The 22,437-nt window shown below is 33.7% G+C and overlaps 1 protein-coding gene across 1 annotated transcript in view; it reads right to left on the bottom strand.

The window, feature by feature from the left end:
* The window catches only part of LOC132760058 (carbohydrate sulfotransferase 1-like), a 29,535-nt gene extending 14,727 nt beyond the window's left edge, over positions 1 to 14,808 (bottom strand). Inside the window, exon 1 of the mRNA XM_060751948.1 lies at positions 14,660 to 14,808. Within this exon, the coding sequence (XP_060607931.1) occupies positions 14,660 to 14,674 (15 nt within the window). The 5' untranslated portion in view covers positions 14,675 to 14,808. The remainder of the gene's footprint in view (positions 1 to 14,659) is intronic.
* Between the last annotated feature and the right edge of the window lie 7,629 nt (positions 14,809 to 22,437).

The raw sequence follows: 22,437 nt of genomic DNA, 5'->3' as shown, positions 1-22,437 counted from the left end.
AAATAATTACTTCAAATATAATTGTTGAGTATCTACATTCTACATTAAAATAAAGGGAAATAATAATAAACATTTCATTTTCAAATTTAACATAGCTTTGATATTAAATTGCTTTTGTAATTGTTAAAACAGTATATTATTATGAAATTCTGATGATTGGTTAAAAATTTGGTACACTTTGAGAAATTTTAAAACCATGTTAAACATTATATTGTAGTTAAATATAAACTCCTGTTTGCATTACTGTAATCGGTGGATTTCTAATCGGATTGGACATAAGTATATTGTTACTGGTCCTAAGTTTGTGGTAAGGTAATGGTAAGAAGCCTGAGGAAAGTTAATAGTAACACCTCGATAGGCTACACTGCCACTGATGAAGTTGTACTAATTAACACTTCAGACATTATGTATTTAATAAAATTATATTAAGATAAATTATACTTTGGGAATATTTATGTATTATAAATGAAATTTAATTTTATTGCACAAAATTAAATATCATTAATTTGATCTGTTTTGTTGTTACTGTTGCTAAATTAGGCCCAGTGCTCGAACCATTCGGGGCTGTAGTCAACCCGCAAACAAATGCGGCTACATTTTGGCGTCCCTGGGTGGGCCTATTTATTTAGCATATACAGTAATCACTGGTAATTAAAAAATTGATTTGTATGTATTCAATATTGTATATTCATTGATAGTCAAAGATATTGTTTGAGTTGATATTTATTGCATACTTTATGATTGTTGCTTGACTAGATAGTAGTGACGATGGCTTATAGGAATCCACCCCCACGTTACGCAAGCACCCCTACTGCGGTGACTTCGACATATGTGTCTAGCTTTGTAGGACCATCTTATGCTGACCAAAATCTGACTTTTCATTTACCTACTAGTACATATGGCCTGTTTAATGACCAGTCCCTTCAGTCCCCTCATACATCATCATACATGCCTAGATATCCTATATTAAGTAGGTCATCTTATGTTGCTAATGTTGCCTGGGCTCCTGTAACAAATGCAATAGTTGCATCTTTTCCTCAATCAAGAACTGTACTTTACTCAGGAAATGCTTTCAATAGTGACTATTTGAGTAATGTGCCTCTTACTTCTTATCAAAACAGTACAGTTGAACCAAGAGCCATAGGCATATATTCTGAACAAAAACATACGGAAATTGAACCCCCTTCTTTTAGTTGCAAAGAAAGATGGATAACGTTTGTCAATACTTTTGAAGATATAGCTAGATTTAATAAATGGGCCCCTGAAACTATTATACATTGCGTTTTAGAGTTTGTATGAAGGATGAGGCGCGATTTTATCTTGATACATTACATCCTGACCAGAGTGAAGATTACTTTAGCTTGAAATGGGCATTTGAACAACGCTATGGTGACAAAACAAGTGTAAGTGCTTACAAAAATCAGTTTAGGCGTAGACGTAAGAACCCTGGCGAGAAAATTGACGCATTTGCTTTTAAGTAAAGTCGATTAGCGGGTTTAGGTTACCCTGGACAACAGGGCACACTGTTAGATGAAATAATTTGCAATTAATTCATTGAAGGGATAGGGAATTATAATTTTTTAAATTATTTAAGGCTTGAAATGGAGAAAATCAATCCCGTTACTTTTGAAGCACTACTTAAGTTGGCTCAGAGCTATGAAAGTGTCATGAACCCGTTTCAGCCAAATAGAGCACAGGCTAGGTCACAAGATTATTACAGTCAAGATCATAAATTAGATTTACAGTCTGATAATCAATTTAGATCTCAAGACAAAAACAGATATCCCGAAAGAGACATTCGCAGGATAGTCTGATATCATTGCCAAAAAGAGGGTCATGTAGCAACCAGGTGTCCGGAAAACTCAAACAGGCTGAGCTAAAGGCCTCTAGCTCAGCCTCTTCCAATAATAGAAGGCCTTATAAATCTGTTACTTTCAGTGAGGACACGAAAAATCTTAACTTAGTTAATTCTCAAGTCAATACGCTTAAGAATGATAATACCCACGATGAAGATAATATATAAAGAGTATAGCTCCGTCATTGCGTGTTTTTCATAAGGAGAAGACGACTCTTTCTCCCTCAAAAGTTAAGACAAAATAATATATTGAGACAAATAAAGTTAGAACCGCTGTAGTAAGAAATAGATCTAGGTCTCCTTCTCCTATTAAGGAAACTAAAAATTCATCTGATACTAACAGGATAGAAACAGTAAGTCCATGTGCAGTCACTAGTTCTTCAAATGCTTGCTGGTACTTCCATGCAGTAGTTAATGGAGAAAAAACACGTTCACTTTTTGATACCGGTTCCCCTTGGTCTATATTATCAAAACAATTCTATCAGCAGTTACAAAACAAAAAGCCTACTTTAAATGTAGTTGATGAGAAACTTACTGTAGCAAATGGGTCTATCCTCAACATACTCGGTAAAGCTATTTTTCAATTCTCCACAGAAGCAAAGACATATGACTGAGAATTCCTTGTTGCCGATCTAAAGGGGAATAACTGTCTTGTAGGACAAGATTTCATTGCCAAGCATGGGCGATCATTGTCCTGGAAATCTTTAGAATGGCAAACTAAAGCTGGCATAGTGCAACTTCACAAGCTTAGCTCAAACTGTGTTGGAAAGATTTCACTATTACAGAAAACTATTGTTCCTCCATTGTCTGAAATACAAACTTTTACAAAAGCAAATTATTTCTTGTACGAGAACAACTATCTGATAGAACCTTTTAAAGAATCCCCTAAGAAATCTTAGAAGTCTTTTAAAAGCCAGAAGTCTTGTAGCTACTTGTTGTGTATTTAAGGCTTCAGATAAGCCTGTTGTACTTAAACAAAGTCAGACCATAGGTACAGTCAATATGATAGAACAAGTAGTTAATACAGAACAAGAAAAAAATTTGGTTAATGCCAATTCTTTGCCCGAGCACTTGAGGCCATTGATAGAGAATTTTTCTTCTGAATTGACAAAAGATGAAAGGTCTAGATTTGCAAACTTAATTATGAAATATCAAGATATATTCGTAGGACCTGATGGAAAATTGGGTCAAGCAAAATTCGCTGCTCATAAAATCAATACAGGTGAGGCACGTCCTATTAAGGTCCCTCCTCGTAAATATTCACCTGCTCAAAGAGAAGTGATAGAAAATGAAATAGATAAAATGTTGGATCAAAATATTATTCGTCCAAGCGATAGCCCTTGGTCATCTCCTATTTGTCTTGTAAAAAAGTCAGACGGGAGTTGGCGATTCGCTATTGACTATAGACAGTTGAATTCCGTGACTGTAACTGACGCTTATCCATTACCTAATACTCAGCTAATTTTTGACACTCTAGCTGGCTCAAAATTTTATAGTTGTATTGACCTAGCTTCAGGATACTGGCAGGTCCCTATGCATCCTGAAGATCAGTGTAAGACCGCATTTGCAACACCAAGTCGTGGCTTACACGAATTTCTGGTTATGCCATTCGGATTAGTAAATGCTGGTGCAACCTAGGAAAGACTAATTGAACTTGTTCTAGCGCACTTACAATGGCGGAAATGTTTATGTTATTTAGATGACGTAGTTATTCCTGGTCATGACTTTGAAAGTGCCCTCGAAAATCTCACAGAAGTGTTCGAAAGATTGAGACAAGCAAATCTAAAATTAAAGCCTTCCAAATGTAAATTTTTTCAAAAACAAGTTTCATTTTTAGGCCATGTTATTTCAGAAAAGGGAGTCAGTTGTGACCCCAAAAAGATCTCGGCGGTAATAGATTGGCCCCAACCAGAAAATAAAACTCAGATTAAAAGTTTTCTTGGTTTAGTCAATTACTATAGGCCTCATATCCCGGATTGTGCCGAGATTTGTCAACCCTTAACAGAACTGACAAAAAAGAAAGTACGATTTCGCTGGAATGATGAGTGTGAAAAAGCCTTTAATCTACTGAAATCAAAATTAACTGAATCTCCGGTGTTAGCATATCCTTCTCGAGATGGCATTTTTATTTTGGAAACGGATGCCTCAGCCTTCGGAATAGCTGCGATTTTGTCACAAATACAGGACAAGCGGGAGGTAGTCATTGCTTACGCAAGTAAAGCTCTCTCGGCTTCGCAACAAAATTATTGTACTACCATGAGAGAATTACTTGCTGTAGTAACCTTTGTCCGCCATTTCAGACATTATTTACTTGGTAAACGCTTTAAAATACGTACAGATCATGCTAGCCTCGTTTGGCTTAAAAATTTTAAGGATGCTGATGGAATGTTGAGTAGATGGCTTAGCATATTATTTACTTTTGACTTTGAAATCGTTCATCGTAAAGGGTCTCATATGAAGCATGTTGATGCGTTATCTAGATCGGTTAAAAATTGTAAACATGGGCAATGTGTAGACTGCTCACATAAAAAGACAGATTGTGTCTTATCTTGCCACAAAATTGCATTGGGAGGGTCAAAACAGTCTACCTCGCGACATATAGCAGACGGTGCGGTTTCAGGCCTCGAGCTTGAATCACCAGACAGTGGGTCTGAGAATACTTTCCGAAAGTGGCACTGCTATCTCCGTAAATACTATAAGTAATGAGTCTGAGAGTTGCCCTTTGACTAATTGGGTGGGATCATTCGGAAAAGATGAGTTAAGAAAACTTCAACTTGAAGATCCTTGTATCAGTGTCATTTTATTGGCTAAAGAAAATGACAACATTCCCACTAAAGATGATATGAAAAATTTAAACATTATGTTTACATTGGGAATTGTTAACCCTACATGACGGAGTTCTTTATAAACAAATATTTTCTGATTTCAGTACATATCATGCTTTAATATTACCACAAGTGCTACGAAAAGATGTTTTTGATCAGTTTAGGTTGCACGTGCTTACAGGACGGCAAGCCCAATGCATTTGCACCAAAAACCTTGACCCCTACAGAGAGAGGTTATGCTCAAATAGAAAAAGAGACATTAGCTATACTTCATTGTCTCCGACGTTTCAAGCAATACTGTTACGCAACTGTTACTGTTGAATCTGATTGCAAACCTGTTGTTTCCGTTATGAAAAAAGAAATATGTCGGGCGACACCCAGACTACAACGTCTCTTATTACAGATTCAACAGTTCGACATAGAAGTCGTACATGTTAGCGGGAAAAGCATTCCCGTAGCGGATACATTATCCCGTCATTTTGTCAAGGACACGTATCCAATATTGTCTGACGGACTTGACGTGCACACGGTTATTAATAGTTTACCGGTTAGCGACGGAAAATTACAAGACCTCAGACTTTCCACACAGCAAGACATTCAGTTTCAGACACTGAAACAAACAATTATTGACGGCTGGCCTGAATCTAGGCATGAGTGCCCGAATTCCATATTTGAATTTTGGAATCATCGGGATGAACTCTCGACTGTAAATGACATAATTTTCCGCGGTCAAACATTGGTCATTCCAAGTTCATTGCGAGCTGAAATGATTAACGCTGTTCATGTAGGTCATATGGGAATAACTTAAACGCTGAACAGGGCCAAGGATATTATGTTCTGGCCAGGCATGGTCAAACAGGTCACAGACCACGTGTTAGCATGCCCTTTATGCCTAACACACAGAGCATCAAATGTGAAGGAACCATTAAATCCCCTTATTGTGCCCCAAAGACCCTGGCAACATATTGCCGCTGACATATTTACGCTTGACGGACGTGATTACCTTATAACTGCGGACGTCTACAGTAATTACTTTGAAGTCGATGCATTGCCAGAAACAAAAAGTAAAACTGTTATTAAAATTAACAATGCATAAGGCTCGCTATGGTCAAGTAGAAACATTGAAAAGCGATAATGGGCCACAGTTTAGCTCAGAAGAATTTCAAAAATCTGCTTCTAAATGGGATTTTAAGCATGTAACATCTTCACCTGGATATAGCCAATCCAATGGTTTCATAAAAAAATGGTCTCAATAGCCAAAAAATCAATGAAAAAATGCCACGAGACCAAAACAGACCCATATTTAGCATTTCTGTAATATCGTAACACACCTTTAAACTGCAGCATTTCCCCCGCACAACTGTTAATGGGCAGACGGTTAAAATCCATTTTGCCTACAACTAATGAACAATTCAAACCATCTTTCATTTACCACAAATCTGTAAGAAAATATCTGCAAGAAAACAAGGTTACGCAAAAGAGCTATTACGATAAGAGTTCGAGGTCACTTCCCCCGCTAAACAAAGATGACTCTTGCAGGGTACAATTTGGGAAAACTTGGAAACCAGCCATAGTTCTAAAAAAAAGAAGGTGAGAGATCATACAAAGTGCAAACTGAAGATGGCGCTATTTACCGCCGTAATCGCCGCTTCATACACAAAATGCAGGAAAATTTCCCTATGAATACAGAGTCCTTCCCTAATATCCTTCACCAAGGTCAATATCCTCATGATATAATCTCAAACAAAGCACCTTTAAATGATACAGGTATTTCCCAGAATATTCTAATCCTATTAGCCATGAAACAAGGTCAGGCACAGGTTATCAGACGCGCAGTGGTCGAGTGGTAAAACCTAATAAAAGTTACAATACCGATGAATGGAGCACTGTTAATTAATCATCCGGAACTGATAGACATTATCTAAGAAATATCTAAAGAAAAAAGAGAGAGAACAGAAATAAAATAATAGGAGTGATAAAAAAATAATGTAACAATAAGACTATTTCAATTGTTCTCTTCAGTATGTATATGCATTTTTAATCATCATAATTGTTTATTATCATATACAATGTTATTAACATGTGTTGCTTATTTTTTCTTTTAAAAACAGGGAGATGTAGTATTATCATAAATGATGAACTTAAACTGATCCTGTGTATAATGCTTGTTTGCGCATGCTCCGTATTTCTAGTTAATACCTAAGATCACATGTTAAGGGTTTACAGAATAAATTTATATGTGCTGAACACTAGTCGTGCTTTATCTTACTTCATCGTATCAATCGACGCACTTGATTTAATTTCTATTAATTATTGTTCATTAATAAACGAACATTACAGCACTTGTGATGATTGGAATGTTACTGACATTCAATTTGGTAATAAAGTCATAAATGGTTTGATTTTAAATGGAAAACATTACATTTACTATTGTAGAGTTAAACAAATAAGGCCTTCTATTGCTAATTTTAAAACTCAAATATATGCCAGGTATACAGTTGGAAAATACATAGCTAAACAGAATCAAACAATCGTATGAATTGTTTCAGAAATCATGGCAGAAATACAAAGATCTGGCAAATTTTGAATAGTGTTTGTGTATTCTGTGTATTACTGAAGGTTTAAGTCATGTATTATTATTCTACAACTTTGCACTTCACTGCTGCGGCACCAGCAGACATCACCAAAAATCTAAAATTCCATTTTATTTGAAATTTCAGATTTGAAACTGAGATAGAAATCCTTCTAGTAGATTTCACCGAACCCTTTTTATTTTCTCCATTTTTTATATCCTTTTTCTTTGAAAAGCATATTTATCCCATAGGTACAAAATTTAAATATGGTATTTAATTTTAAGCATTCATTACTACATTACTTTAAGCTATAGAGTAAAACTCTAAATATTATTAAAGGGGGAGGAAGGAAGGGTTTGTCTCCTTTCCTCCTTTTCTCAAAATCACTGTACAATATGAAAATCCTCAATTGATATAGAATTCTCTCTACTGCATCAGAATAAAGCAATATTGATTATAGTTATGTACAAATGATATGGTTAATACAGGTTCAATTGAAATCAATGTAATTGTAATGATTAATATAAGATTATTAATTTGTATTGACTATGTACTTTGATGCATGATTACAGTCAAACCTGTGACCAGGGTCGCACGGAGGAGAAATATAACATTTCCTATATAGACAAGAAGAGGTCTTTATCAAGAGAATCCTTTATCTGTTTGACTGTTTATTGATTGCCAATACATTATATTGACCAAAAAATATTTTTGTCACATGTTTTGTACAATATGGGAGATAAAATGTTAATTACAAGAAAAAAATAGCTATGCCAAGTGGCCACTGAATTTAAATAGACTTGTTTAGAGGAATGACTTAGATTAAAGTACAATGTTCTATGTGTTAAGATACTTTGCAGGTAAATTTTCCTCTTATCAACGGTCTCCGGTCTTCGACGGTCTCCGATCTTTAAAGACCCCAAAGACCGTCGATTGGAGGAGACCGACGATTAGAAGGTTATTAAACATTTTAAACGACGTTCTGTTGGTTAAGCAAAATTGATATGAATTGGAAAGACTAAATGATAATTGTTTATAATCAATATCTTTAATGATGAAAGTGACTTTAGTGAAATCACAAAATTAAATTGATAATTAAAAAAGTATTAAGATGCTAATAAATATTTATTAATAAATAACTCCGATTGTATGTCTAATCAGTTGCAATTTCAGAGATTTATAAGACAGAAAGATAAGAAAGATTAGAGATAGATATAGCTGTGTGGTAAGTCATTCAAATCTGATGAATTATATTATATATTGCATCAATTAGTTATTGATTGTCACTATTGATATAAATTGTAAAGACAAACTGACAAAATTCTCCGGATGATAGTTAACAGTGTCAAAGAAGTGAATGATGAAACGGACTTTAACGGAAAAATAACAAATAGATTAACAAAAAAACAAATGATTTGAAATATTAATATGCTATTAGGAATGCTTAATTATTTAGGTCTTATATTTATGTAGTTGTAATGTGTATGTGTTGTAAAATCATATATACTTAATCCATTTAATATTATAGTGAAATAAATGCTGTCAGAACGAATTGCTTAAATATTCTTTTTAATTCATTGCGAGATCTTCGATTTATGTAACAACCTATTAATCGACGACCCCCCCCCGCACCAAAATAAAAAAAAAATAGTCTAGCTGAAGTCTTATCGTCATACATGTTTATATACTGTGAATGTCCCCATCAGATGATGGGACAAAATGTTTAAAAGAGACTCCTTAAGTTGTGTAAGCCGGACCAAACTTCGCCCGGCGGTAAATCTATATAATATGTCAAGATTTATTTTATCATTTGTGGATTATTGTCAGGAGAAATGTCTGCCTTGATGTTATTTAATCTAAGGAAAGGTTTAGTAATAAATACTAGAACCAATTTCCAAGATATGGGGGCTTGGCAGCACCGCCTGACATAAAATTGAAATAATCTCAGCTGGAAAACTAGCATGTAATTGTTAAGTTAACACTATTTTTTTTAGGTATTTTTATCTTTTTCTATCTTAAATCAATATATACATTTAAACAACAAACTCTGATCATTATTTACACCCAAAACAAAGAACTTTGATCATTAATTACACCCAAAACAAACACACATCATTTATCAGCCACTTATATGAAATATCTTTTCACGTATACGTCTTTTATACGAAACAAGACACCTGGCGAGCCCAAGCTCTAAACAACTTATGATCAAACAAAACAATAAAATCACCACAAAATTAAGAACACAAAAATGAATATTTTTACAACTCTAAGATACAGTATAAACCACAAACATTCATCCAACAATATTAACTTCACACAATCGAAACAGCATCAGAAAACAACTTAAACTAAAGCACCCAATATTTACATATATCCTCAAAACAAAGCAGCAACTAGTATAATCTTGACAATACCAAACATTCAACCAATATCAACCAATTATAACTTCACAAACAGATATAACTCAACAACCAAAACAACTAATTACAACCAATTAACCCTGATCAATTAAGATCACCACAATTATATTCAACCAACTTCAACAAACCAACAAACTTCCTTCAAAACAACAAATTCTCTTCTCAACAAAACAATACACCGCTACACACTATCAGCGTGTCTCTCCTAACTGATGTAAAATATCTCTCAAACCTACGGAAGCCCATTAGTGCCGTTTTGTCTTAGGAGTTTTTTCTTATGACTGATGACTTATGTATTATGACTTCTGTCTTATGCCTTATGACTTATGTCAGATATAAACTTAAAAAGGCGGCAAATAGGCGGGGTAAAACAGAAGGGGTAAAAAAGTGAGAAAAGAAGACTTCTTTGGTAAGTGTTGAATTGTGAACAGTTTTCATAATTATATTGTTTATGAAATGACAACTACTATACAGGCTTGAAAAAGAATGTTTTAACCAGACGCCTGATTTTGTAAACTTTGTAAACGTAACTCCTCCTCGCATCTGTTTCATGTTTTCCAAAACTTTCTGACATAATTGTATGCATAACTTGGAACTTTGATTCCATTGATGCCTTTATAGAGTTATGCCGCTATAACTCTTTTCAAAGCATTAAGTAATTTTAAGTGTTCAGGGCCTGTTTTTGGTGCTCTTGTTCTTTAAACAGACATTTTATTACTTATATCCTGTCCGCATAGCTTGAAGATATTAGTACTGGTACAGAATCCAGGGACACTAGTTATATGACTGAAATACTGTGCAATTGCCCTAAACTACAACAAAACAAAACAAAATCCTAATTTCCTAGCTGAATATTTCTATTAGAGTCATAATTAAATACTTCGGTTTAGTTACATTTTAATTAAGATACAACCTAATTGGCTTCTTCGTAGCAACAAGATAGCTCTATATTCTACCATCACAACAAAGTAGCCGATTTTCACACCGTACAATCGAATGGGCAGACAGCAGTTCAATCGTCGACAGCTGTACCAGTACATACATGTCAGCGCACGAAACACAATTGATGGACGGTAAGTATTCATCTATTTTTAACATATCCCAACTGTATTCGAGAAAATCAATGTTATGGATTCATAGTCAACATCCAAAGGAGCATACTAACAAATTTCTGGCCCTGTGCAAGCTTTATTTCACAGGAATTTTGACTGAAAATAACCACACAGTTGGGATATGCTAAAAATAGATGAATACTTACCGTCCGTCAATTTTGTTTCGTGCGCCGACATGATTGTATATACTGGTACATTATACAGCATTTTAATACATTGCATATTATATGAATATTGTTTTTGTCTGTCATCTTATTAATTATATTTAATAGTTTAATAGCTATGTACTTTGTTTTTCAGATATCTTTAAAGAATATGTTGGCGTTTTATAGCACGTGGCTTTGTCTGGGATACAACATGTTGAGCTTGCTTTAGAAGTGACACCTTCTAACATACCTGAAACATTGACAGCGCTGCTGGAAGTACACAAATTGTATTCGTGAAACAATACTTTACTGTACTGTTGGGTTACATATCCTGAAATTGTTCTTCTGTTGTTCGTTATAAATAACATTAAAATATCGCTTCGACAGCTTAAAAGAGTAACCAAATGTATCGACGTATGACGTCAAACTGGATACACACCATATTACAATTTTGTTCTTTGATTATATTCTCAATGGAATTGTGACAAGCGATCAATGCATTGGCTATCGTTCAGTGATAAATGAACATAGGTTCAGAGTTCAATCTTTTAAGAAAACTATTGATCCTGATTGAATTATTACTGGAAAGCCCACATAATGAAAAGACGCAATAATAAAGGGTTCAAGTAATGTATAACACGAAGACGGTCACAATAAACTGAAACCATATGACTTTTGCATACATGGTGCTATTAGGATACTGAGACTTGAAGTGTCACAAAGTAACAACAATCTTTGCAGTCATCGCCATGTATTATCTTGAAACACTGGAGATGCTTAGCATTGCTACACAAATTCTTCGTTATGTTAAAGGAACGGAAATCTCAACACATTCGACCTTTACTCCAACCGTTTTTCCGGTACAATGATAGAAATAATAAGTCGAATCCTATGGAAGTTGCATTTCCGGAAAAAAAAACGTTTCAATGAATAGAGATCTGGAGGGGACCAACACGACGTCATTGAGTTCAATTTTGTAAAAAAAATTCAGAGATGAAAAGGACAGTCACGAGTATAGTGATGTGAATGATTGAAATTATGTTTCATTCACTTGGTCCAGGCCGAGATTAACAGAATAGCGGTGAATTGAAGCCTTCTAACCATACAAGCAAAAGAGTCCTGAGATACCAAATGGTAAACACGATTTAATTTACTTTCTGTGGGAATAAGTTGGTGGACACAATTTTGCAAAGATTGTAGATCAACATGATGTTGACGCTTGTTGCGAAATGTACGGCTTAATGTAGGACTTAATGCAATTCAAGAGTTAGCAATATTACTAAAGACTAACCTCCGCACTGCGATGGATGTACAAGGAACAGGAGACTACTAGAACTTCTTGACGAAGTTGTTTATGTGTACTTTTACTTTATTCTTGTACAACTGTAAAGTAGGTATTACGAGTGTATTTTAATATTGAGTTTTTTTGTTGAAAGAATTATGATAAAATAAAAAATAAAAATATGCGTCTGTGTGAGCAATTAATTATATCCTTTATAAAATCAAGACATGCAATAAATTCAATATCAAAAGAAACAAAATTGATGTTATTATCTGATCTTTTTATTGCAATTGAAACAATTTGTCCGTTATGGAAATGGTAAATCCAGTCAATGGTAAATTCAGCCATTGTCCAAAAATCTTAAACAGCATTGACGTCACAGTAGTATTACAAAAATGTTATACAATGTATACAATATGGCTATTTTCGCGATGATAATAAAACAAAAATTCAACTTATTTTGTTTTAACATAGATCTGTAATTATCTTTCTTTGTCATCAATACAAAATAGTAATACACTTTTTTTAAAGCCCAGGAAAGCTATTATGAGCTGCTGATTTTGGAGCACTCGTCCTTCAATCTCTCGTTTTTTGTGTGGTCTTTTTTAAAATTTAACCTATAGCTCTTCAGCGCTTCTTATGTAAAATTCTTCCAAGTATAATTTCCAATAACCGTAAATTATACCATACCCAGACTATGGTATAATTTTCAGTTTTGAAGATCGAAGGAGTAAGTGTTTCTGGGCGGAGCTATAGGTTAAAACAGATACACAATTGGTGCGTTGACGATTTCTGGGTTTGCGTAAATTATACCATAATCACATGACCTTTCTTATGCAACCTCACTCGATTTCGTCTCGTGAGGTTAAGGCATAAGAAAGGTCACCTGATTATGGTATAATTTACGCAAACCCAGATATCGTCAACGCAGCAATGGTATATCTATTACATCAATAGTACTGCGATGAAACACACCTATAGATTTAAAGTATCTTTGAAGATTTGATTTGATATATCTTCATTTGGCATTACAAATTTGTTCTTGCATCTCTTTCTCTCTGTCCGTGCTGTCACTTGTCAAAATTTCCTACGAATTTCATGAAGTCGTCCAACCTGTAATTTATATGTGAAATGCCTCCCAGTACCCAGCTAGTTCTGTAAAAAGGGATAGTAAGTGTAATTTAATGAAAATACACCAAGGCATACATATTTATCAAAAAATTTGATGTTTAAATTGTCAGGTTTTATTTTCATTTTTTTTGTCTTATGTATTATGTCTTATGTATAATGACTTTGTATTATGTCATATGTATAATGACTTTTGTATTATGTCTTATGTATAATCACTTTTGTATCATGTCTTATGTATAATGACTTTTGTATTATGTCTTATGTATAATGACTTTGACAATTATATATTTGAAATTAAAATTAAAAATAAATATGTTTTTCCCCTCAGTATCAGTATTTCATATATTCACATATACTGTTGAACTATCAAGAATTTATTTGATAAAATATCCTCATTCGGCACTTGTCTGATAAATCATAAACCGATTTCTTGTATTTTCCTTTATAAAGAGAGTCACAGGTAGAAGATGAATGTCCAATATGTTTACCATCAATGGATCTCCATAAGTTAATATTTTTCAATGTTTTCTGAGTCTTCTTCTTCTTAGTGGGCTGCTATGTTCTGAACTAGTGCCTGAATACGTTTACTACTCGCATTGTTTACTACTCCCATTTACCTGAAGGAGAAATAATTTATATTTTATACAGAAAAAAGTTTCACACATGTTTTAAAAATGTGTCAGTCTTGCAAATATCTTGATACTTAAACTTTAACAGTTAACACGATTGTTGTGCCCTGTGACCTACTTTTTCATCTGAGATGACCCATATTCGAAACCTAACCTTGTATGGGAGATAATTATTCAAGTTAGGAGAAATACAGTACTGTCATACTTTTTAAATATCAACACTTACCTAATTGTCTTCTGTTTCACTATCAGATTTACCTCCAACGTCCATGATGGGTGCATGTGATGAAACTTGCCCTTTTGCCGCTTTTTTGTCAAGTCATAAATCATAAGACAAAAGTCTTAATACACAAGTCATTAGTCATAAGACAAAACTCCTAAGACAAAATGACACTTATGGGCTTCCGTACAAACCCGCATATTTGCTAGCTTAAACGATCTGATCTTTACATGTAGATATAGTTTATACTCCCAGCAACAGGTTTATAAATGAAACTGTACATTGAAACCAGATACGCTTCAGTGTATCGCTGACTCGTTGTAAAAAAAACTATCTACAGTGAAACTGTATGATTATTTTGACAATTATAAACAGCAAAAGTTATTTATCATACGTTCTTTAATTTATCTGACAAAAGACAGCAACATATAGAAACGAAAGAAAATCGTTTAAACAAACTAACCTTCATTTTATGCATTAATTCCTTGTTCAATTACATCTTCGCATTTTCAAAATTATTTTGTCCTTTTGTTGACATTAAGTCACGTGATTGACAACTTGTAATACCCGTATTATCTATCTGACTGAATATTTAGCAAGTTTAAACGCGAACAAACAGATAAAGCCAAACACATTTAGAAGTGTATTCAAGTTTTAAAAATCGTTTAAATGGCAATCGATATTTGAAATATAATAGAAGTCTCTGTCGATATGTATGGAGCGCCATTCAAATATTGGAAAATGTATACAAATTCAGATATTTAAGGTCTCCGAATATTTAAAGTGTACACAATTTGTTATAGATTAGTCACACAGGCCCATTATTCGTATTTCTCAAACCTTTAAAAATGTTTTGTCATTATACAGGGTGCTCATAATATCTGCCCATATTTCAAACAGCAATAGCTTTCACATGTATCGGAATATTTCAAATTTAATAATGACAAATCATTGAATATGGAATTACTTTAATTTTGATAAATAACACATGAGCCATTCTCATAAGATAATTATTTACCATTACAAGAACAACAAATCAAGTTTTACAACAGATGCTCAATATGACGTCCACTCTGAGAAATAATTACGTCAACACGTTGTCTAAAATTTCTGATTACATTATTGCATATTTCTTGGGTAACTTTCTTCATTTCACGTTTGATAGCGATTTTGAGCTCATTAGTTATCTTAGGAGGAGGTGTGTACACTCGTTCCTTCAAATACCCCTAAAGAAAAAGGTCAAGTGGGTTGAGGATGGGGGAAGGCAGTGGCGACTCGTTGTCCTTGCGGTACGAAATATCTTTTTCAAAATAGTCAAATACCGGTCTTTATTAATTGTAGCAACATTGCCGTAGTCTTCAAAAAAGAATAGACCGATCACTCATTCAACGCTAAGAGCAGCCCATACTGTGACCCTCTCGCCATGAAGCGGCTTTTCAATGTAATACTCTGGCTTTGTAGTTCCCCAATACCTGCAGTTCTGCTTATTGACTTCAACATTAAGAGAGTAGAAAACAAAACTTTGTCATTAATGTCATTGTGATATTTATCCAGTGTGCAAACGAAAGTCTTCTCGAAATGTCATTGTCTTTCAGATGTTGCATGATGGAAACTTTGTATGGTGTAAGTTTTAAGTCAAATTTCAGTATTCTGTATTCACACGTTGAGCTTGTTGAGTTTGTAATATCCCCGAGAACACGTCTAACGGATCTTTGAGGCGTTTCATTGATGACAGCTTGCACTTGCTCAACATTTGCGTCAGATCGTGCGGATCTTGGTATGCCGGGGTTGCAGTGCCGCCTATCTTCAATCAACCCGGACTTTTTAAAACGTTTTAAGATTTGCTGTATTGTCTTTTCATTGAGTTTCCCAAGATCTGGATGTGATCTTTTCATCTTTAACTTTACTGTCTTTAATGATTTTGTTTGAAATGCCGAAATTGTGGAGAAAAGTATCCTCATTTGTCACGTTGCCCTGCTATCGGAGAGATTGTAATTACTGTCATAAGAAGAATGTAAAAAACGTCACAAAAGGTGAAATTAATCGATGATGAACATTCGGATTCGCAAGTTTTATCAGAGGCATACACGGTGGATAACAGTTCGAATGAGTGCGATGTGTTATTTGGATTTTAGATCTCAGATGGAAAAAGTGCCAAAAAGCATTAAATTTAAATGGCGTAGATGTTAATGTGTTGATAGATAATGGTTCATCGTTGAATATTATTAGCGAAATCGACCTCGAGAATATGACAATTTGTCCAGAACGAAAAAAAAGCATTTGCCATTGGGGCAAAAATCTCCACTTTCATTCATAGGCAAATGTTACCTGCTTGTGGAGTCGGACTCAACAATTTTGACTTTAGCACTTGGGATTTCAGAAAAAAGATCTGCTAAGGTTTTACTTTACTAATATAATGAACTTGTGTAGTTCTTGGGCTAGGCCAGTTTTGACCCTTGAGATATAATCGATGTAATTAACCATATAACAACGTTTTTTTTGTACTCTTACACATAAAGATTTTTTTGCCATTTTGGCTCAGACCGGACCCATTTGAGCAGTTTTGTCAAGGGGTCACCCAAGGATAATTTTTGTGTGGTTTGGTTGTTAATGTTCAGAGGAGTTTTTGTTTCAAAGATGATGACGACGCACGATGGATGGCGGCGGACCATGATAAGCACGTGGTGCAAAAAAGACAAGAATAAAGATCAACAAGGTAAAGGCAACGTTCAAAGGACGCAGCCCCTGACACACCAAGGTATGGCACCCAGAAGGCAAAAAACCAAAACCTGGAGCTGACATTAGGGCGATGAAAAGAGAGGAACATGTAATGTGTGAAATAATATTACCTAAAACGGGCACATTAGAGGGATAAGGGTTGCAAGGGTGAAAAGGGGAAAGGTTTAAAATTGGAGAGGGTGTGAGAAAAAACCTACCGTAAACGACAATCCAACAAGGCAGACATTACAAAACATGTAAACATTCAAAAACAAATAACAACACAGACAGGAAAACACGTGTTTCATTAAGTTTAATTTTCGACACCTTTAAAATGTAACACAAAAACACGAAAATTATTGTTGTTGGGCACTGATAATTGCGTCAGTTACCGACGGTATAGAAGTTTATCAATAAAAGGAAAGTTTGCATGTTCCGTGAAACGCGTTTTAAATTCTATTGTCAGTCCCTGGGTAGGTTTTAATTAAGGCTAATTAATTGATTGAGCTTTTATGTTCGATATTTATCTACTGTATTTGAAAAATATACAATTATTTTTGCTTTTCACCGTTTTTTTTTTCAATGTTCAATTTATTCCACTCCAATCATTATTTTTTGACCAAAAACAACAAATTATAATCATGAGGCACAAAATAACATATGCATGTTCGGCTTCAATATAATTTTGAAAAGTGCCGTACGGCTAGACAAAACAGTGAGTCCTGGCTAGTCGTACGTGACTCACGTACGGCTAGAACTTTTGGCTAGTACGGCTAGCCACTTCCTTTAATAAACCGTTTGATAATTTTAGTGAAGACGGCAGAAAAATTACTATGACCAATGATCTTACGAAGTTTGTAAACCACATCTCCATAGAAATCAGGTTTGCTAATACCTTGTCGTAAAAGAGTTTTCAAATAACAATTAAATTTTAAAACTAAATCTGAATTACGATGGTAAAACTTAGTAAAATATTTATATATAAATTTAACACAATAAGTCAATAACATAACACATAAAATATATAATGTTGTCAACATGAACTACTATTGAACAGTTGTATTTGAATGTATACTAAATACAAACATTATAAGAACAAAAAATGTCATTTTTAAAATCTTTTAAAATTGTTTGTTTGTAGTTGAAGATCCCAAACAAGCAAGTATAAACAGCGTGAAGCAACCTTCAACTACAAAAAAGAGGTATTTACAAATTTTTATTAATGTGGTTTTAGCATAAGTACATGGACAGCTGTCCTAATCACTTGATTAGTTCAGATTTGTGAATAAATTTTTTGTGCAGACAGTTTAATTTTCTTGAGTAATTTACATATAATTATTATGTTATTAGAATCAATATTTCCAGAATTATCTTCCTAATTCCTTGTTTAAAAAGGAGTGAATCGCGTATGTGTAGGAATACGTTGAGTGTGAGATAAGCCCATGTGAGATAAGATTTTCCAACACCGCTATTTTTAGTAACATTTACGGATTTTTCTATCTGGTTAGTGAGAATATGGCGTATTTTTGTGTTTTCGTCCCGTGGTCCGAAAGTACAACAAAGTACTGATTATTTCTAACACACAATCAGGAAAGTATTACAATGACACATCAATATCAAAAGTTTTTAATACGTTCAAAACACTCAGAGTACATGTTATTTCTGGAAATTTTGAATGTTATAGTTTATTAAGAATTCCTAGTACTTTCCCAGCAGACACATGACGTTAAAATAACGTCGGATTAATGTTAGATTTTGGTCACGACGTCGGCGACCAAAATACGACGTAAATCTGACGTTAAAATACCGATGTCTAATAGACGTTTCTTTTTGACGTCGAACTAACATCAGGTTCTGGTCGGTGTCCTGACGGTAGGTAAAAAAATAACAGAAAATAATCCTTATTCGCTGTTGTAATCATTCAAACTTTTTTTCAAATGTTATTTGGATTACAAATGAAATGTTCTTATATAAATACAGACCAAGATCGCGGCGCTGCAACCTAATAAAACATATAGGTGGCGCTGTATATAGGCAAGTTACATGTGTTATTGTAATGAAATCTATTTATAGCCACAGATCTGTTTACAGGTTCCAATCAATTAACGTTATAATATTATCATTTGTGGTACATTATATGTATCAAAATCACGAGTTTTTTTAATAGTGCTTTAACATTTAATCATAGTGACAGAAAAGGGAAAGAAAACGTAATTAACCTATAATTCGAATCTAAAGTCACGTGGATGGAAATTCAAATTCGTAGGCGTTACGTTTTTGGCTGTCAGGCAGGAATCGGGATGCACTGATAAAGTTGATATTATAGATTTTCTTGAACAAAAAGGTCAGTTCAATTTATTTAGATTTATTTCTACTTTGTATTAGATAAATAATTGCATGATTGCAAGCACTCTTAAATTTAATTATCATTATTTGAACAGCTGAAGTAAAATGTCACACAAATTCGCGATAATGTCTAATAATAAATCTTTTTAAAATTGACATGTTTTAACTCTGCTTGTAAAGAGTTTATAATATGCCTTTCAGTACTACCAAAGAGAATGCTTAGTTTTCATATTTTTCTTAAACTTTGATGTTTTTGTCAGTTAAAATCTGAGAATTGAGAATGAATTTGTACGATTTCGAGCATTTCGGACCAACACGTTTCTGTCCCAAATAGCCCAAAACGTTCCGGTCCCAAATAACCCAAGACGTTTTGGTTCCAGACATTTCGGCATTTAATCTTTAATTTAAAACTATGAAATATTTAAGACTTGCGTAACTGTTCTATTTCATAAACTGTATACATAAGTTAGAATATAATTTTCTTTTCAGGTAGTTTAAGTGTTGGACATGCTCTCAAAGGTCGGAGGGACGGAAACACGTGAATATGTAAAAAGAAACACATGACAGTAAGATTTTTGTAAATTCTATAACATACTTTAATCCATACTAAACTGGAGTTTAAAAGCGGCTTTTTAAATGTTCAGTATTTATGTTTACTTTTAATTTTTGTTAAAGCTCTCATAAAAAGTTGGCAAAATTGTTCATTAAGTTAAGATAACCATGAAAACATTTTTGCTTGTTATTTTTACATGTTTCATAAATTTCTTTTTTTTTCAGTGAAAATGATGTCACACACGCTATTGGACGCTACAAACGCTACATATCCTCCGGACAGACGAGGGGTGCTGAAAGAAGGTCATATCTTAAAGCATCACACCTCAAAATTCGTGCTATGGATATCTAAAAGTATAACTTTGTGAAGTAACTAAAAGGCAGCAATTTATACATTACTGACAATTAACAAAGGAGGTCAAAATATGCAAAATGGCACTAAATGCTTTAGAAATGCTGTAGAAATATAGTTAAAATACTGAAAATTTGTCATTAATTGCTTGAAACATTATTATCAGTGAGAATCTTTTTCACTTTTCTTAAAATTATAATATTTTCATTATTTTATTTGATAAGGCAAACTTTGATAGAAATGTGCATACATTGTTTTGTTCTTTAATATTTGTACATATTTTCTTAGTTTCATTTATGTCATTGTTTTTGTAATCCCTTTTTGTTTTGTAATTAACTTATTTTATGTTTTATTTTGTTTAATTTATGAAAATTATTTAACCTTGCAGAATTTACTAAAATTGTATGTATCAGCTTAAAATTGCAACTTTCATTTTAAATTAAAAAAGCATAAAACATATTTTGCTTTTAGTTTTCTGTTATACATTTCATTGGAGGGAAAGTTACTTAATATAATGAGTTACATTAAATTCGATCAAATCAGGATTAGCCAGAAAATATTTATGAGGTGGTGAAACAAAAAAGATTAGGGGAATGATCAGATGAAGGTCAGAAAATGACCAGATTTAGGGCAGAAAAGGGTTAATATTTAGGTCGGAAAATGGTCAGATTGAGGTCGGAAAATGGTTAGTAACTGGTTAGATTTAGGTCGGCAAATGGTCAGATTGAGGTCGGAAAATGGTTAGATAATGGTCAGATTTTGGTCAGAAGAAGGTTAAATAATGGTTAGATTCTGACGTCTACCTGACGTCAGATTATTACGTCAAAAAAACTTTCAAATCCAACCGTTTTACCGACCGTCATCCGACGTCAGAACCTGACTTAAATCTGACGTCAGTATGACGTCTTGTGTTTGCTGGGTTCGGTTTGCCTACACCTCTTTCTTTGTAGACATTAGTTCACTTCATTGTTTGCTAATCTTTTCTGGTCATTGATTCCCGTTCGTGCCTGAAATAATGAACGAAAGAGCACATGAGGTCTTTCTCCACAAGTAATGCTTGAATGTCGCCATATGACTGTGTTTCTGTAATTTAAAACCCAATTACAGTCCGACCCCGGTTATTCGACAACCCATTATTCGAATACCCGGCATTATCCGAAGTTGATCTACGGTCCCGTTTTCATCTCTATATAAACTAATATAAATACCAACGTATTATTCGAAATGCATTATCCGAATACCTCCTATTTTTCGAAGCAAAATTTCGGTCCCGATTATATCATTATATAAGAATTTCACACCTATTATTCGAAGCCAGACTAATTGGCACTGATTGACTCGCTGACCGTCCCGACTTGTGAAAAACTTTGCGAACAACGGTGCGTGTATTTAGTTAATCGTGATAATAACGATTTGCGTGTATATTTTCAACTTTAATTACCGAACATAAATTGTACGCTTTTAATTGGACGGTTAAAAGTGTTCAAAATAATTATTTCAATTAATGAATGAAACTAAACAAATGAAAATAAACTGTGATATTAATTGGACGGTTAAATCTGTTCAAATTAAGATTTTAATTACAGAATGGATTGAAAAAATAAACAAATAAAAACAGACAACTAGCGAGCTGTGTCATGTTTTCCTTTATAAATGTGAATTCCCAGTTTCTATTTCAAATCAGTGCAATATGTCTACGTTAGCACAAGATAATTTGGCTGAGCAATCTTGAATGTTTAATATTACCGAAATGTGTCTGTGAAAATTACATTTAGAAGTGAAAAATAATATGACTTTTCAAGTTGCTTGTTTATATTTTGACGAAGATAAAATATTTATATTACTTGTATAATGTTGAATACATTTGTAATGCATGTACATGTACATCTATGATTTAAAACCTGCGCCGTATCCGTCATACGGAAGATGACAGCGATATTTTTAATGTTCATGCATGTTTATATTAACCTATACGCTATATATGTGCTACAGAATCTGGAAATAAAATGCAAGTAGTTATGTTTAAGTTAACAATAAAAATATTTTAAACATTTATCATTGTCTATTTGTTTTTCTCGATTGATTACCGGTAACAGATGAGTTGTAAACATTTAATTTCGCTAGAATTTGCGATACGGTCAAGCGGTGTAGTTTTCGTCTATCACTATGTTCGGATTTGGATTATTCGAACCCATCGATTTTTCGAAGTAAATTTTCAGTCCCGGGAACGTCGAATAATCGAGGTTGGACTGTAATCTAACAAACTTGCTCAT

This window comes from Ruditapes philippinarum, unplaced genomic scaffold (assembly GCF_026571515.1).
Source record: "Ruditapes philippinarum isolate M1 unplaced genomic scaffold, ASM2657151v2 ctg510_1_1_1_1, whole genome shotgun sequence".
NCBI classification, from domain to species: Eukaryota; Metazoa; Mollusca; class Bivalvia; order Venerida; family Veneridae; genus Ruditapes; species Ruditapes philippinarum.
This window is presented reverse-complemented; position numbering and strand designations above follow the sequence as displayed.